This window comes from Chaetodon auriga, chromosome 4 (genome assembly GCF_051107435.1).
Source record: "Chaetodon auriga isolate fChaAug3 chromosome 4, fChaAug3.hap1, whole genome shotgun sequence".
Lineage (NCBI taxonomy): Eukaryota > Metazoa > Chordata > Actinopteri > Chaetodontiformes > Chaetodontidae > Chaetodon > Chaetodon auriga.
The window spans coordinates 22019244-22038137 of record NC_135077.1 but is presented as its reverse complement, the minus strand read 5'-3'; the positions used below and the strand labels follow the sequence as shown (position 1 = coordinate 22038137).

General features: G+C 43.7%; 2 protein-coding genes across 2 annotated transcripts; both read left to right on the top strand.

Moving 5' to 3' along the window:
- Window positions 1–610: 610 nt before the first annotated feature.
- Window positions 611–5366, top strand: LOC143320142 (mpv17-like protein). The gene is made up of 4 exons (XM_076729597.1): window positions 611–1260; window positions 2202–2272; window positions 2866–2895; window positions 3314–5366. Exons 1-4 carry the CDS (start codon window positions 957–959, stop codon window positions 3557–3559), a joined length of 651 nt encoding a protein of 216 aa, XP_076585712.1. The 5' UTR covers window positions 611–956; the 3' UTR covers window positions 3560–5366.
- Window positions 5367–6153: 787 nt separating this feature from the next.
- Window positions 6154–18835, top strand: bmerb1 (bMERB domain containing 1). Its single transcript, XM_076729598.1, has 6 exons — window positions 6154–6433; window positions 9991–10111; window positions 12773–12846; window positions 15526–15640; window positions 16850–16932; window positions 17025–18835. The coding sequence occupies exons 1-6, from the start codon at window positions 6346–6348 to the stop codon at window positions 17141–17143; spliced, it is 600 nt and encodes a 199-aa protein (XP_076585713.1). The 5' UTR covers window positions 6154–6345; the 3' UTR covers window positions 17144–18835.
- The last annotated feature ends 59 nt before the right edge of the window (window positions 18836–18894 follow it).

The window sequence follows — 18894 nt, the reverse complement described above, 5'->3', positions numbered from 1 at the left end:
AAATGGTCAAATCTAATTTGAAATGTGTGTGTTATGCGTGTGTTCAGATGAATGAAGCTGAAAGGGGAGAAACTTTTTGAGCTCCGCGCTTGAGTAGAAGAGTAAAGGTTTTGCTGCTTGGTTAATTTCCATTTAATAACATTGTCATATGTGGATGTTACTATATATCAAATTAGCCATTGACACCTGACCGATGAACTGGCTTGGCTGATATTAGCTTACGACAGATATATCAGTACTGATGTAGCTGTTAGCCAATAAATGACAGGAGAATACATGGGAGAAATGTCAAAGATATGCCAAAATTAATGTAGAATTAAGGGTCTTCGTTACACAGCTGTCCATCAGGAACCACTGACAAGTTTAGTTTTCAACTATAAAATGTTCCATTTTGAACAGATGTTGGGCACAATTATCAAAAAAAGCTGTGTTTATGTAAAGAAATGAGACGGCCGACATATCCTCATCAAACTCAAATATATGAGGCAAAAAACACAAAAAGTAGATCATCCCAGATGAAAGTCCAGTGTGTCAGGCTGAGCTACAGAAGCTGCTCTTACATCTCGGAAATTTGCTCCAGTAGCCGACTGTCTTTTTTTTTTTGACGTAAAAAGGGGCGTAGTAATATCACGCAGAATGAGCGGACCCGGCCGGCAGCAGACTCACAGTCCTGTGCCGGCTTTCGGATGGTGTACGATGAGCTCCTGTGTCTCCATGACGGCCATTATTCCACAAACATATTCACTGTGTCGTCGATAAGCTTTCTGAGCGTTTTCCATCGAAAAGCGGACTGAAATGCACCGTGTTCGTGATGCCGCGGGGACTTCCAGACAGAGATGACGCCCGTGTAATTTGCGACATTTAGCCAGCTAACTCTCACTTTGAGCTAAGTATACATATATATTTCAATAAGATTTCATTTCTTTTCATTTCACTGGGCAACAGTTACTAAAATAATGCGAAAGGCGTTTTTGAGACATATCCGTCGCTTTCCGTGGGTCACCAACGTCACCATGTACGGCTGCCTGTTCGCCGGAGGGGACTTCGTCCATCAGTGGTTCTCGCGGAGGGACAAAATGGACTGGACCCACACACGGAACGTCGCCGTGCTCGCTTTCAGTTTCCATGGCAACTTCAATTTCTTCTGGATGCGGTTCCTGGAGCGGAGGTTTCCCGGGAATTCCGTCCGGATGGTGATGAGGAAGCTGTTCCTGGATCAGACCACAGCGGCGCCGCTGGCTACCAGCGTCTTCTACACAGGTCGGTGGGTTGTAGGACGAAAGGGACAGCACGCCATAACTCCGGTGAGAGCCGGCCGGCCGGTTAATGGTTAACGTCAAAACAGATCTCATATCTGTCGATTTGTAACTCGATCCAAGTCCACTCCGGACTCCTCTCTAGATGTGGAAAGATCAGCAGTCTGTCATTGAAACGAAGCTGGACTGGCAGAGGTCACCTGAAAGACATCACTCCAAGCACTCAGCGTCAGGTTTACTTGGATTAATCTGTCATTTTCTCGAGTAATCGAATAGTTGTTTGGTCTATAAAACGTCAGAAAATGGTGAAATATGTCCATCAGTGTTTCCCAAAGACCAAGCTGACATCCTCAAATGTGTTGTTTTATCCCCAAGCCACAAATATACAGTTTACTGTCATAGAGTAGTCCAAGTTTGACTTTATAATTTTTTAACAAATTTACTCAAACCGATTAATCGACTATCAGAATAGACCAAACATCACATTAAAATGCCATCCGTCACTTAAACCTGAAGGATTAGTATTATACATGGTGATTTATGCCAACAACTCGCTATACTGTTCAGTGCTCCCTTTAACATCCCTGTTACAGTACATGAGGAAAGGTGGTAGTGGTTAGTGCTGTAGGTGGTCATTCACTCACTAAACAAATAAATCTGATGATAGAGCAGCAAACCATATTAATAAAGGCAGCTGCTATATAAATCCCACAATCCTGATGCCTAATCAAAACAGTGTACTAGCTGTCGTTGCACTGATAATATCTTGCAAGAGAATATGTTGCAGTTAAATCTTGAGAAAACGTGCCCTGACATATCGCCATCGTAGTTCTTTTTCTGACTCCATGAGACACTTGATGTACTTTGTATAAGGTGTTCCTACTCTGTCTATAAACCTTCCATCAGTCAGACACTGGACTGTCATTTGCCTTGTTTGTTACTCAGGTCTCAGCGTGTTGGAGGGCAAGGAGGACATCACAGAAGACTGGAGAGAAAAATTCCTGAATACGTACAAGGTGAGAAGGAGCAGAGACGGCCTTGTCACAGCGTGTTCGTCTTGGTGGCATCTAAGCGCTCGCCAGCAACGGTTAAGTTGTGCCTCCATCAAAACGTAAACAGGTTATGAAGAGAGTTTAAGTGTTGTTAACCCACAGTTCTGTGCATGCATCATGTGTTGTAACTATGACTTCTACTAAGGTGCAGGGAACCATACAGGACACATGATAAAGTCCAAAAAGGCAAAGTCTTAACTGAAAAACGCAGGAAGTCAGTCCGAATGCAGCAAACAAATCCAGGCAGGTAAAAAACAAAATCCAATAAACGAAGCCAAGTCAAATGCCATGGAAACCGACACAAAGAAATGCTGTAAAACAATCAGGAAGAGTAACAGGGAAAACAAGTTTACCAACAAAATCAGGGGCAGGTGAGTACTGAGAAGGCAGGAAAACACACGAGGGGAGGGACTGAAAGGACGGTGAAGTTAGCGCCAACATGACACAGGAAATATGGCACATGAAGTTTATCATCTGTCCACAGAAGTTTCCGCTGTGTCAGCAGATAACGTTCTGTCTACAAATGATCTGTGTGCTTTCTGTTTGTCTTTCTTCAGACGGGCCTGATGTTCTGGCCATTTATGCAGGTAAATATTGATATCTGACATGCATAAATGTTCATTCTTGACCTTTGGAAACAGTGTTCAGTGAAGACAATGTAACCTCAAAGGTCCACTTACTAAAGATAAGTAATGCTCTCCCTCACACCTCACAGCCTCACCATCGGCCTGTTGTGTGGGTTAGTGAGTGGGCCTTTGAGTGAAGGTTCTCTTCACTATTCTGATCTTTCATAGCCTCACACAATCATGGCATTTTTGCAGTATGATGAATTTTTTAGATTTTTTAGAGTCTGTGTGACCTCTCACAACAACACTTGCATGGGAGTAATTTGGTTTTAGAAACTACTGCTCAGATAATGAATCTGTATTATTTATTGGTATGTAAACACGTGATACACCTGTACAATGATTTATAGACACTATAATCTTCATCTTTCTCCCTCAGTTTACGAACTTTGCCTTGGTGCCTCTGTACTTGCGGACCACCTTCACAGGCTGCTGTGCCTTCGTCTGGGCCACCTTCCTTTGCTTCTCACGTCAGAGCGGCGACGGCACGGCTGGTGCCGCGCTGGCGTGGATGTTCCCTCCTAAAGAGGATGAAGCAGAATCCGCAAAGGAGAAAGCAGACTCTCAGGAGAAGACAGATGCTCCCAAAGAGGCAACCGTAGCATCGAAGCCTGCACGGAACTGAAGCGTGCAGAATCAGCCGCCGTAAAACGTCAACAAATGGGGCCGTGCTCTGAACAGGAGGCAGCTGGTCCGGTGGATGGCTGTCCTGTCTGTGGCTGCACCATCACTGCCAGAGTTTGAGTTCAAAGTCCGGACTGAAAATGTGCGTCGCCATGATGCCGTAAGGTGCTTTAAGAAACAGAATCCAGCAGATGGAATGTATATACGGTTTATTTTTGAGTGTTCATACAGCACGTGAGAAAATATCATTCAGTCCTACTTCTCCACCCCACGGTGAGCCCTCACCATGCTGTGTTTCTCATCAGGTTTTATTTTAAATTGCAGTCTTGTGTTCTCACATTTAGAGCGAGAGAGTTCCCTTATTCAACTGGACCATGCTTAATACGAGGCTGTGACGATGCTAGAGTGTAAGGGTGATGTCCCAGAGCACCTCTGCTGCACATCTAAACGAAAAACTGGACTGAGTAGTGGCACAGAATTATCTCCACAATGTGGAGTGGCAGCTGATATATTAGCTCAGATTTTTAACTTCACAAATTTGGGCAAATTTCTAAACTTTTAAAGATCGCTCTCTCACAAGTGCTTTGACTGTTATCTGCAACTGCATCAGAGTGCCTGATCTATCTGTTTGGTTTGGTTGGTTCCAGTTTTCACTCTGGTACAAATGCACACAGGTACCAATAATCCGTTACATTCTAGAGTTTATCTGTGTATTATTAACGTAGAGGTACATACTTTACACCTAAGGACCGTAACGAGCTGCTCAGACAAGAGATAAAGGTCTACATGCATCTTTTAAAACACTAAAACCCCCAAACATTAAAACATATCTAAAATCATTTTTGAGTTCCACATTGTCAGCCATTGTTCATCTCTGTGGAGGTAATGAGGTAGTGAAGATTACTTTGACTTTGTCTGCCAATGCTTGATGAAGTTGTCTCAAACATCCGTTTACTTGAATGTGGAAATGCTGCATGCCTCCTGTCGTGGTTCCATTCAGTGCTCTCTGTTGTCCCTCTTTGCCCAATTTCCTAATTTTTCAGTACAGTTTGCTATTCTGTTTAGTTTTATTTGACCTTTTGGTGAAACTGTTTCTAGGTTTCCTTGCCTGCAGTGATTCTTGAAATGTAACGTCAGATACCTCCACCGAGCAGTTTGTCATAGAGGTCATTTGTAGTTGACTGTTCTTCCTGTGTATACAATTTAAAAGGTTGAGGGCAAACTTTATCTCTTCCATCTCAGGCAGATAATTAACAAAAAAAAAAAAAAAAAAAAAACCATTTCCAAATATCACTGAAACTCCTTGTGTCACAGAGAGGTGTGTCTGTTTTTATGTTTCTCATATGTTTGAGTCTAAAATGAATGAATATCATTATAACGACACAGTCTTTGAATTGTGGTACAGAAGAAAATGCAGTCTCTACAGCTATTTGATCCATTTTATTAGACATTAAGTTGCACCCTTAAGTAAAAATAATGTAATATTATTGTAGGGTTAGAGTGTTTCTAATTAATATTTATATGCTAATGTGTTACACTTGAACTGGAAGCTAAAACCGATGAATATTCCCTTCGTTCAGATCAGTAACAGATGACTGGGTGATGTTGCAGACTCATTCAAAGCGTGCTTTGATGCTTTAACACAGTCTGAAATGTCTCTGTGTTGACTGGTCTTGATATCACTATCGATCAGTGCTGCTGCCTGTAATGTACTGAAACGATGATTTGATCGTATTTGGCACTTTAGCTGCACTAACCGTGGTACAAATGAAAGACATTTATTGTTGAATAAATTCCCATCCCATTGATCCACTGTGTGAGTGTTTACTGAGCATACAACACAAAACACATCAGTTATTACTGAACTCAGGTTACACACTCCAACCCAGAACTGTATGTTGTGCAACTGAACCAGTTTCTTTGTTTACGGTTGACATGCATCTCTAATATATGCTATCAAAGTACATCCTGGGTGTGTTTTGGCTTGTGTTCAGACAGAAATATTACTCATTCCTCTGTATTACTCACTGTTTAGATGCAACCGCAGCTCTGTCTCCATCTCTTGTGGGAATACACAGAGCACAGCATGTACTTTGAAAGGCCTGCTGGCTGTGTGTGGCTTTCCTTCCTTTTCACTACTTGTTTTTACGTCCCCAGACTACCTCTCACTGCTTCTGAGACTTCAAAAATGAAGCTTTAGGCACCTATTAATAAAGCCGTTTCTAAATTTGGAACAGGCTGCTCGAACACATTCCAGTATTTGACCATATGCAACCAGACCCCTGATGTGGAAACACCTGCCACTTAACCTTGAGTGCTTATTTCTGCCTGCCAAGTAACAACCAGAGGTCTGCTTGGGAGACAAAATGCTTGAAGAGCTCTTTCCCCTGCTTGCTTTCATATCTCTTTATTGATAATAATTACATGGACCTCGTCCAGGCATCTTTGGCGTATTTAAATGTACTCGAAACAAATTCTTGGCGAGGCTGCCAATGAAAACTCCAGCGCAACTGTGTGCCTATTGTTTTATTTTTAACGTCATCTCGGTGCCAGTGGGTGTCTCCCAAGCCTCCACATCCCTGCCCGCACTGCGCATGCTCCCTACATCCTCACCTCCATCCACACGTCGAGGGACTTGAAAGCTTGAACAAAGATGCTCAGCGTCTCGGGTCGCCGGAGTCTTGTCACCGGGTGAAAGTGGGTTATCTGGGAGGACGCACACAGCGGAAGCGAGCAGATTTAGACTGAGACTGCATCCCGGTTTCTGCGCGCGGCCACTCCACCGACATGGAACTGAAGAAATCTATTTCGGACACCGAGCGCGCGCTCAGGAGCTACGGCGCCGTGTCGGAAACGGCATGGACAACAGACAAAGGTGAGCGCCGTGCATCAGAATATGAGGGTTTACCTCCTGCAGCGCAGAAACAGTCAGTTAGGGGTTTGCAGCGTGTGTTCCGCTCGGTGAAAACAGAGCAGTTAGTGTTGAAATGGTTAATATGTGACTCACAAAGGTTTGGGACGCTGCCTTGCTGCCGAAAGGCCTGTTAAGCCCCCTCTATGGGCTACTGAGAGGTTTGTGAATGAATTTTGGGCCAAGGAATATACTACAAATGCAGCAAGCTTTCAGTCATTTGACTGTGAGTCTGAGCTGATGTAGAAGCATGAAGCAGGAGCATATCCTCTGCTCTAATCCAGAGGGATGTATCCTCTGGATCTCACTTTGGGAGGGATATTTCAGTTTAGGGCAAATTGAGTGAGAGATGATCATTTGATGGGCAGTTTTTCAAAATGCCATTAAGTGCATTGCTCACGTTCAGTGATTATTTTTGAGGATTGAATCGTACAGACGGTCAGCACAAAAGAAAACAAAAAAACAGTTTCTGCACATTCTCAACAGCTTCAGCTGACACAAAACAACAACAGCACAGCCTGCAGCCTCAAGATGACTGTAAAGCTGAGCAAACGCCTCTTTAACACCTCTTGAGCTGCAGGGCTATACTAGCAGGTACTTTATTGGTAAATCCATTGATAATTCAAAGTGTTAGAAAATGCTGAAAACATGCCAGTCACTATATCCCAGAACACAGAGTGACATCTTTAAATTCCTCTTTCTTTTTTGTTTTTTAAGATATTCCATTTACAGTGATATGAAACTGAAAAAAGCAGCAATTTCTCACTTTCTCACGAGCATTTGGCTTGATGTGTGACAGTTACTGGTAATCCATTCATTCATCAGTCGACTTAGTGATTAATCATCTAGTCGTTTCAGCTCTAAGCAGCTCCGCAGACTACAGCCTCAAACGTGACCGTAAAGATGAACAAACACCGTCTGGACAGAAATCAACATTATCAGCTGCAAAGCCATTGCATTAGATGTTTCTGTTATTTTGTCCCATTATGAAAGCCTGAGTGATAAAGGGCGATGGATGACGCATGTGTTGACGGAAGCAACCAAGTGATAACGTCCTTTAAGATGTGTCCTAGTTGGTTCCACTGAGAATAACTCATCACAGGAGAGCTGGGTGTGAAGAAACTTCCAGATTAATTCAGAGAAGAAGAAAAAAAAAATGCAGTGGATATTTTTAGACACAGATCCAGCCATTGCTCTCCCTCTCCCTCTCTCTCCCTCTCTCTCTCTCTGTCTGCCTGTCTCCCACCAACACAAACACATCCAGTAAGAAAACAAGACAGAGGTAAAGCACAGCGACCCACCCACCCCCCCGCCCTAAGTTTATCTCCTCTTATTTCTGAAGCAAAGACAAATACTGCCTGTGTTTACCTTGCATTTTCTATTTTGTGCTCACCATCTGTATTTCCTTTGAGGAGGTGTGGTCCGGAGGCAGCAGCAGTCGTGTATGTACGGTGTGACTGCAGGATGTGTCTGCCTTGGCTGTCAGACATAGAAACTGACATTTCCATGTTGTGGTTTTCCCCATGTGGCCGCTCCAGCACACACACACACACATCCAGGCTCTCTGGGCTGTTTATTCCTCATTAACTCATAATCTTGGAGTACACTGATGAGCCAGTTAGTTTTAATGCAGCTGGGGTAATTCAAGCTGATTAATTATGTGTGTGAGGACCCTGGTTTACATCCGCAGGTGATGTGAGGAGCAGTGCTGCTTGTGTTGGCCTGAAACTTTAGAGTCACCCTCACTAGTCTCTGGTGATCAAGCTGCTTTTAATTAGGGAGTAGCGACGCTCTTCAGCCCTTGTGATGTTTTTAATGCTGAGTATGTGTGCGTGTGTATGTGTGAGCAGCTTGTTCAGATGACAGGGAGCTGTTAAGACGTTATTGAGCTGGAGTTTTGCCACCAGTCGGGACTGAATGCGGTGGTGAGTCAGCTCTGTCCTCAGCAAGCATCCATGAAAAGTACCACGAATGCAGACTGCAGCTTATGCTGCTGCAGGAAGACGAAGAGCTGATCCAGTCCTCTAATATTACAAGACACACTGTGGATAAATGTCAGGCATCCCATCTGACAGCTCAGGATTCAAGATGCAAATAGTTTGTTTATTCAGACCTATCAGCTTGTGGACTGGGGATCTTGTTTCAGGGTAGTCGTCTTAGGAAGGGATCAGTTCACAGCTAGCGAGGACAGGAGGAATGTTTACAGACACCGATAACTCTGTCAGTGTCCATATGGACAGGTGAGTGTCCAGATGGATTGATAGGATGGACTTTGAAAATGTGAACCTGTCTTTTAAGTGATTTGTAATCAAGAATAACAAATAATCTCTGGTTCCAGCCTCTCAGATGTAAATATTTGCTGCCTTCTGTGATTATAAACTGAAGGTATATATTGAAACAAGACATGTAAAGACATCACTTCGGACTCTGGGAAACTGTAAAGGACATTTTCACTATTTTCAAAACACAAGCAGCATATCAGTAAATTTGGGGCGTAACTGTCACCTGCAGCCCTGACAGCGTTACAGCACGCTGACAGCAGGTATCTCACTATGGTGCATTTGCTGGCACTGTGAAATATTCATATTCTGCATAAAAGTGGAAGATGACTGTTAACAATTCAGGCCTGCAGAGACACCAGGTGGACTTTGACATGTGGGTGGTGGTGTCTCATAGCACTGTGTTGCACCATGAGATTATTTACTGTCATTTTGATCTTTTTTTTTTTTTTTTTAATTGACACTCTTGCAATTAAGTATTACATCTCCATAATGGGGGACTTGCGAGAAACAGATGAAAAAGAATATGTCGGAAGCAGAGGCCCCTAGATCTTACACTTCCCATAATGCAGCTTGTCTGGTAGCTGCACACGGCCAGTTTGTGATGCAGGTTTTCTGTTCAAACCTGAGCGCTGCTTTAATGATTTGCAGTGGTCAGTATATTGATCAGTGCAATACATGTTTGGTCAGTGTGGAGTGGTAGATATGGAGGGTCTGAGCTCAGCGGTCCAGTTCAGGGAGGAATGGCTCAATCAGCAAGAGGCCACAGCTGCTCATTGATCCATGTTTGAAGGAATGTTGTCTCTTCTATATCATCAGACACCTTCTACATTAGTGAAGGAGCTATAAGTGCCAGTATTACATGCTTAAATGCTGCTTTTTCTTCGCGTCACACACATTATCGCGTCGTCAGTGAGTCATTCGCGCCTGAAGCACTGCTGCAACTTCAAAATTCAAATCGCCTCTCTCAATTACACATGCTGCTTTCTGTCCAAGTATCATGTTCTTGGATGATGCGATGTGACGCGTCCCGGGTGGACGAGGTGAGAAACGTATTTGCCAAGACGCTGAGAGAAAGTTTTCGAGGATGAAAACACAGAGATTAGGAAGCCTTGGATGCATTTGTCACATGAAATCAAAGGGAAACAAATTTCTGTGTTAAATTAGATGCAGGCTGGAGTCTGTGATTTGGTCATGTGCGCTGAGCTTTTTCTCTGTAATCACTGCGTTTGTCATCCTCAGGTCATTCAGATGTGTCCATGGCAGAGAGCACCATGGCTCCAGAGGAGATCGAGGTGGAGATGGCTCGTATCCAGCGCCTGCGAGAGGTCCTGGTGCGCCGGGAGTCAGAGCTGCGCTTCATGTGAGTGTCTTATTGCAACACCAATCTCCAATAGAGTGTGACAAAGATTACATCAGTACAGTTTCATAACCGTTCCCACTGCCGTCCCTGGGCGGAAAATGAGCTTTTCTGCTTTGCTATGACACAGTGGACACTCATGATGCGCTGCAAAGACGCTCAATGCTGTCTCCTTGTCATATAAGTTGGCTCTTTTGAAGCTGGCTGATACTGGGGGAGGCAGCCCATTTGTCCATTGATTTCCAGCCTGGACATGCCAATAGCAGCTGAATGAGTCACCATGATGAACTCTTTGGCTCCTCATCAGCATTAGCTCAAGGATTATGGATCCGTGTTTGGGAAGACTTCCTGTATTTATGACCTGTCTCTCTAAATTCTGTCCGCCTTTATCAAAGGAATGTTGTGTACAGCGTGACCGCAGGGATGTTGATCAGCTGATCAGACAAACACTGAGTTTAAATCTGTGGCAGTAACATAACTAACGAACTCATTGCAACTTATTTATTATGTTGTCAACTATATTAAGATATTTAACTAATTGTTGCCGCTCTAATACAGACTCATAGCACTTGGATGATATAAGTGAGATGATTTAAGTCTACCAGCCACCAGAGATGGTGCCATATCATTAATGTTTCATATCCCTTAAATAGCTTTGGTTGTGCATTACAGGTTGCAAATCAATGAGCAGGATGATCTCTGCATCAATAAAATGAAATGCCTTGGGGGTTTTTTTCAGTTATTTCATTTGCAGGATTAGCTCAACACATTTCTAGATACTTTAGTATATCGTGATATATTGATATTACTAATACTGTGACAGAGGATTTTATATTTCAGTTTGATTATGTTAAACACTCCTTGCATATGTGCAGTTTTCTTGTGGGCCTGAAAAGATTTTCTTGCTTTGTCAGCCGTTTTGATATAATGAGAAGCTCCGATTAATTGTTTGTTATGTAGTGTTACACACGCTGTGTGTTTCAAAAACCACTGTAAATGACAGTATCATGGAGTGTCCAATGCACCTTCATACCGCTGATCAGACAGTATCAAATTGTCTCTCGTGAACGGTGTGTTTTGGGGGTCAGTACACCCCTAACATCTGCAGCACGAGGGCCGAGGTGTCGGGTGAGGCGATACACATCTTAGAGATTTATTCTGTTGATAATGTAAATTCACACGCCCACTTGAAAGGCTTCATTAGGCCGCCACGCTGCTTATTGCTTACGTCTCTGTTGTCAGGCTCTGTGTGACTCAAGGCGGCTCATAAACACACACACACACACACACACACACACACACACACACACACACCAGCAGATGGGGTGTCAGAATGCAGAAGCTGCTGGAATCCACCGATAGCACTGAGAGAGTGAGAAACAAGGCAGAAGGAGGGAGAAAAACAGAGGGAGAGGAAGAAGCTGAAGGGAGGGGTCAAGGGGGAGAAAGAGAGAGGAGGGAGGTGTGAAACGGAGCAACAGAGATAAATGCAGAAGGAGGAGGAGGAGGATGAGGAGGCTATGGATGAGTCATCGGCCTGATCTATCACAGGGAGAAATAATTGTGTGGTAGCTGTCACTGCTCCGCAGAGAGAGCGAGGGAGAGGAGGGGATTTAGGGGAGAAGAGGGGAAAACGTCGAGGCCCTGAGGGCTCAGAGAGGGAGGGTTTGATTCATGCTGCATGTTTTCCCTCCACTCACACATCCGATGAGTGACGCACCAGGACCTGAGGCTGTGGTCTCTTAATGACAGGAGTGCAGATCAATCAGCTATTCAGCCGACAAAAAATGAATTCACCAACAGTTTAATAGCTGATTAATGATTTCAGTGATTTAGCAAGCAGCAACGCCAAATGCAGACGCCCTCTCAGGTGTGGACATGGGAGGAGTTGATGCGTTTCTCTGATTTTAGTCAACTGCAAATTGTTGGTTTTGGATAAAATGGAAGAATTTGAAGACGTGGCTCTGGGAAAATGTTCTTGGCATTTATTAGTTTCTGACCTTTCATAAAAGAGATTTAATGGATGAGATTAGAGTTTCTGCTTCTGTTTATCTGCTGCTTAAAGGCTCTTGGCTACAGTGTAAGTTTGTTAGCTTCAAATTGGGATGTTTTGCACATTTTCTCTTTGGGGAAAAAACATTTACTTAAAAAAAAGAGGAAATGCTTGATGTGACTAATTGTATTTAAGATTTATGATGATTCACTGTAGAATGCATTTTAGTAGACATGCACATGTTGCTTAAATCACCATAAGAACACACAACGAGGGGTTACACACGAAGAGCAAAGGGCCAGTCAGTTCACGTGAAGGCCCGGGAATGAGAGCATTAATGGAAAATAAATAAAATCCTCTTTTTTCCCAGCCTTAGTTTGGATGTTTCATTTCATCTGTGTTATATATAAATAGTATAAAATTCAACTTCAAAAATTAATCTCTGTGCTTTTGGACATTGACAGAAGTTCCCACTTAATCAAGACATAAAAGTGGTACCTGACAGGCGACGTCAGATCATTTTATAGATGATGCTTTTTCTTTCCAGGCTTCATGAAAAAATATAACTCGCCTAACATCATTTCAGCTGGAAGTAGAAGCAGCTAATATTATCTGTTGTTCTTTAATCTGATGGAAGCCAGTGATTTACTGTTTTCCTTCGTTTTTTCTAGGATGGATGACATTCAGCTCTGCAAAGACATCATGAGTTTAAAGCAGGAGCTGAGACAGATTGTCGCAGTACCAGGTACAGCACAAACACACACACACACGCACACACGCACATTTCTGTCTTATGGTAACAACATGAAAACCAGCTCTGAGCATTTCAGGAAACAAACTACTCATCAAAAATGGATGTGCACACTCCCTGTTTGAACTCTTGGCACACAGTGCACCTGTTTGCAGCTCCCAGTCTCATAACCTCAGCAGGCGTCATGGTGATTTATAGGAAGTGTCATTACACTAAACTATGCAGGACTGATCGTAAGTCTCAGGGATGTGGTGGAGTTATGGGCGAGAGGTAGTCAGACACACACAAACACGCATGCATCATCTCTGTGAAAGCAATATGAGCTGAGGGGGAAGCTTTCCAGGCAGAGCGTCCAGAGCGAGCATTCATGTTGACTCCCTGGGTGCTTTTGTGGTGTGTTTGCAGAATCAAATATTGGTTTAACTCCACGGTCTGCTGTTGTCTCTATCTGAGATGCAGAATGCGCTGAAGTGTTTCACCAAGTCAGCTGAGTCTCACATAGTAACACATGCATGGCAACAGCACGCAGAAGGTATTTACATCGTGTGTTCGTGTGTGCGAGCAGGAGGGGCTGGTGTCGTGTTCAAGGACACACACACACACACACACACACACACACACACACACACACACACACACACACACACACACGGCAGCAGCACTCATGGATGTTCATCCGCTGCTTAGGGAAACGAACCAGCAGCCTGTCAATCACGGGGGGGGGGTTATTTTTACCACTTTTCAACCCTGCAGCGTACAGAGTGAGGACAACATAACAGAGTACTTTGCAGTGTAATGCAATCCATTACAGCAGTACTGCAGTAGTCGTGATGTTTGAATGAGTGTATGAATGCCGTCAGAAAGGAAGTGATTGTAGTGGTAGTAGTTGGCGTTGATTTAATGTTGGGCTGTAGTCAGGACTTTAAAAATACTGAGGTCATGACTCCTCGCAGTGCAACCCTGTGACACCTCCTGCCCCCTCATACCAAAAAAGACGATCCCAGCACAAAGCCATCAGCAGTAACTGTCAAATGCAAAATGTAGTTTAACAGTAACTAAGTAGAAAAGAGTGACTCACTAATATCACTTACACAGCAAATCTTAAAGGAACCCTGTGGAGTTTTTGACCTGTATTAGCGCTGTGGAGCAGCTTTTATGAGCGGGTCCTCTGCACACGCGAGTGACGCAATAAACAGTCCAGCCAATAGTTTCACTCTATTCCACTTGATGACAGGTGTGCCAGCAATGCGCCAACAAAGGCAGGGGAGAAGAAGATTGCTAGCAGGTAAACATGGATGTGAGCAATGCAGGATTGAAGCTTTGAAGAAAATCACAAGTTGTATGAGGGAGAAGAACGTATTCAAGACTTTTGTTAGCGCTGAAGGACACACACACACACACACCCACACACACACACACACACACACACACACACACACACACACACACACACACACACGATGTGTTTTGGTGAGTAACACTGAATGTAAATAGAATACCGACAGGGTTGACCTGAGCAAAGGTGCATTTTGTTGCTTATGAGTTCAACATTTAATTTGTAAGAAGACGTTATTTTCTTGTTTCAAAAGTTACATAATAATCTAGCTTTAACGTCCATTGGCGCGCTTGTTCCGTAGCTTTCGACCACATCCACACACTCCACATGTCACACATCCTCATCCAGAAAATAAAGAAAGTCTCCAAAATTTTAATTATTTGTATTTTTCATATCTTATGTATCAATCCTACTGTTCAATTACACCAAACAACCAAATTCCCAGAAAGAAAACCCAGAGGATGAGACCCTACTGTCCTTTATGGTGCCTTCCGCTTTGATTGCATTGCATTACAGTGTAAAGCCTCCCTGTGCATTTGGGATTACTGGTCACACAAAAAACTGGCCCTCGTTGACATTCCCATGAGCCACTGGGGCCTCATGTGTGTAGTTGTTGGGGGTTCAGGCAGCCCCTTTACTTCACTCTAGCACAATGAGCCACGTGACAAGCAGACCCTGCTGCCTCTCCAGCTCCAGCCATGCACCCCTCAGATGGCTCCACCCTCGGGGGGGATACGCACTGTATCTGCAGCACTCTGCTTTATTTCCAGATGGGAGAAAGAGCTGATGTTTGCACTCGTTTTTCAAACCCCCTTTTCCTCACCTAGCCTAGATACCAGCAGTGTCAGACAACTTACCTCTGCAGCTGTCTGCGCATGCGTGTGTGTGTGTGTGTGTGTGTGTTACACTTTGTTTGGTGCGTCTATGTCTGTGCTTTGGAGTGTGAAGGTTACGAACGTGATGCGAAACAAAGAGGATGTCGTGTTCATGGGTCTCTGACTGTGAATGCAAATTCTTTGCCAAATAAAACATGAAACAGAGCTCTCCAGCATTTGCATAATTAAGTCAGTGCCTTATTTGTTATAAATTATGCATGAGGGGAGAATTAAGGGTCTGTTTGCGATGTGAGTCAGGGTTTAAGAGCCAGCTGACTTTGCTGTAAGGTCAGTTTGTTATGGTCACTTGTTAAGTAGCTAAACGTACGGAGCCTGCGTGCAGCATATGCTTTATGTGAGGAGGGAGAATATTAAGGTTTCACTTCAGTCTGCTCGTCCCTCCAGCCATCCATTTATTTACATGTTTGTGACGCTTTCATTTCTCTTCTTCCTTTCCCCCAGAGAAAGAAAAAACCAAGAAGCACAGGCAGCGGGAAGAGGAGCTGATCCTGAAGATCCATAAGCTGGTGCAGAAGAGAGATTTCCTGGTCGATGATGCTGAGGTGGAGAGATTAAGGTAGAGCGCTCCCACTTGCAGGCGCAGTTAATATCTGGGAGGAAGTCTGCGGGAGCTGGCTGGTTGTTTGTTTACGCGGTGTCGGGTAGAACTGTTGATTTCCTCATTTGATAGACAGGGTGGTGGAGAAGCAGTGGGAAGGAGACTCATTAGAGTAAGTGTGTGGAGTAAATGTGAGCATGACTGAAGGCAGGGGGCAGGGTCACTTCATCATCACACCACCGCTCGCTCGATCGCTCACTGTCTGTGTGTGTGTGTGTGTGTGTGTGTGTGTGTGTGTAGGAGGCTGATGGATGAACTTGGCTCTGCATTGTCATTTTCTACTTCCCCTGTGCCCACAGATTACCACAGTGTGACACAGACGTCGCTTTGAGTTACAAAATGACAGGCTGGTTTTAAAACACTGGATGAGCTAATTGTGAGGTCCAACTCTAAAGGTTCATTTTGTAACGCAGCTACCAGATATGCTTTTGTTACGGGGTGTCTTCATCAGTTTAGTCAGATTTATTCTTTATGATGCACCGAGTCACAACAATAAAGTGTGTAACAGTGTGTGTGGTGTCAACATCAAGGCCATGCTAGCAGCTGTGCTAGCCACAGTGGCTCATGTGGCTACAATTCGTTTGCTGCGTGAAAAAAACCCCAAAAGATTTTCAACCCATGTCCCAATTTGAAAACCAACAAAAAAGCCAGAAATTAGACAATTCCTTCCTCAATTTGAACAATATGAACCAAAATAATGCATTTACATCTTTTACATCTGGTGTTGTGAAATAAAAGGAGCAAGGAGATATCTTAACCTCTGGCGACCATCTTTTTTTGATTACAAACACAGGATTTGTCTTGCAGAGGAACAGATGCTTAGCTCTGTGATCAGAGTATACCAGTCAACAATAAACAATGTTTTTCCCAGCAGACATTTTGCCTCGTCACAGCAGGAAAAGCACAGGTGTAACTAATGACATGAACGATTGCTGTTTTAATCAAGTGTCCCTGTAAGCCATGACAGTGAACCAGCATGAGCAACACCAGGACCCTGAAAGCAACGCAGCTGAACAGAATTCAGACATCACTGATCTTCTTCTTTGCACCTGTGTCATTCTTGCTGTGAAAAGGGCCTTTTAAGAGGCACAAACTGCAGTGAGGCTAGCGTGCTCGTCCTTTGAATCAGGTGCACTGTGCTCACATGTGACTGTGTGTGAAACTCAGGGAGCGAGAGGAGGACAAGGAGATGGCGGAGTTCCTCAGACTGAAGCTGATGCCTCTGGAGAAGAAGCTGAAAGTCACACAAAGTGAGTGACCAGCTTTGAAACAGTCAGGAGTGCTGCTCACTTTGCCTTCCACGCTGTGATCATCTCTCTCTCTCCTCTCTCTCTTTGCAAAGATCCTCCAAAGCCCAAGAGACAAATCCCGGAGCCGCCCCCCAACAAACCGTCCATCACCAAGTCAGGAGTGGCCATCATTAAGGATTGCTGCGGAGCCACCCAGTGTGCCGTCATGTAACTGACACAGACGTCTTCATGAGCTTGTTCCCGTGTCAGAAACAACATACCATACTCACGTCACGTGACATGCCATACATCATTTCCTGTGACTCAAAGAACCTCAGTTTAGCTGTGATTCCCCCCCCCCCCCCGAAACGAAACTGTTCGGGTTCATAACTGAGTTCCAGCCACAAGGTTTCAGTCCAGAGTTTGGGAACTGATCTCTAATCAGTACTCGAGGGGAACCTGACAGTAAAAAGCATCTGTGAGTGAAGGTATTTGTCCACAGTATATGTGAAGGGAACTGTAAATAAAGCCTAAATGAGAATCAGATTGGGTCTCTCCATTGTGTAACATTCCAATATGGTCTATGATCATGTGGGTTGATAAACAGTGCTAACATTTACGGAAGAACAAGCACAATGCCCTCAAAGTGAAGTTTCACTGCTGGGGTTCTCTGTCTGACAGGAAAAAGAAATCATGTGTTTTCATCCCATCATGTTCGACAACGGGTATTTATCCTTCCATTTCAGCCCTTTAACACCAACCAATGAACCTCTATCCCCTTCAGGAGACCCCCAACTCTGTGTTTTTAATCATGGTTCCCATGTGGGACAAACAAACGTGGTTCAGACAAACAATATGGCTGCTGATCAGGTGACTGGCATAGAGGAGGGTTAGGGTTAGAGAGGAGTGGCAGCCAGCGGATGCTTTTGCACTGGAGCTGAACCATATTTTGACTCCATCCTTTGGTCAGTTTAGCAGTTTAATTCTCTGACTGTGTCACAGTTAACGAAAATGACAAAGCTTCCACAGAAATCCTTGATGAAGACGGTCATGTTAAGGCTGAATGCCAATAAAGAGCATTTGACTGCTTTAAAAGAAATCTGGCAACCAGTACATCTAAATATATGATGGACATATAAAATACACAGTGCTGTGCATAAGGAAGAGTACACAGCGGTGTTTTTGAGTTCATCGTCTCAGGTCGTGAACAAGACAGACTCCAGGGAAAGCTTTTGGATACAATGTGTATCATGTACTTACAGAAAACCCACTGATATCACAGAGACCTGCTATATGATTTGTTGGCTAAAAAAATGCTGAATCCTCCTAATTTAGTGTGACAGAAAACATATGTGAAAATCCAGTCAGACAAAATTATGAATACATGTCCAAAATAGCATTTCACTCTATAGAGGCTAATGCTAACTGTCATGCAAACGTCATATGACCATTCATTACTTAAGTTAAGCCCTGCACATTTCAGTTTTTTTAATGGTCCACTATGTTTGCTCATCCACCCAGCCACCACATTACTGACCATACTGACATCATCTCAGCTAACAACTACTGGGAAATACTGACTGTGGTAGTCTGACGTCATTCATAGATATTATGGATATTGCTGACAAACAACTTGCATCCTCTGAATTTAGTCTTGCGTTTTTATGATAAACACCAGGAAATGAATGCAATCCTCTTGTAAATGCCTCCAATAGACGGTGTATGTTTGAGTGTATTTAGGACATTAGTGACTCCTGTCAAGCAAAGTGTTGCCCTTTGTCACTTTACCTTCCTTCTGATAACTTAGCGTTCTGTAGTAGTAGTGAATTTATGAAGGTCCTATTGTTGAATATTGAACAAATATGCAGAAAATAAGCTGAAACTACCTGTACATATATGTTTAAATAAAGAGCATCTTTCAGGATTTTACTGAGTAATGTGATTCTTTCAAAGACGACAACAAAATCATGGAGACAAGGCAGA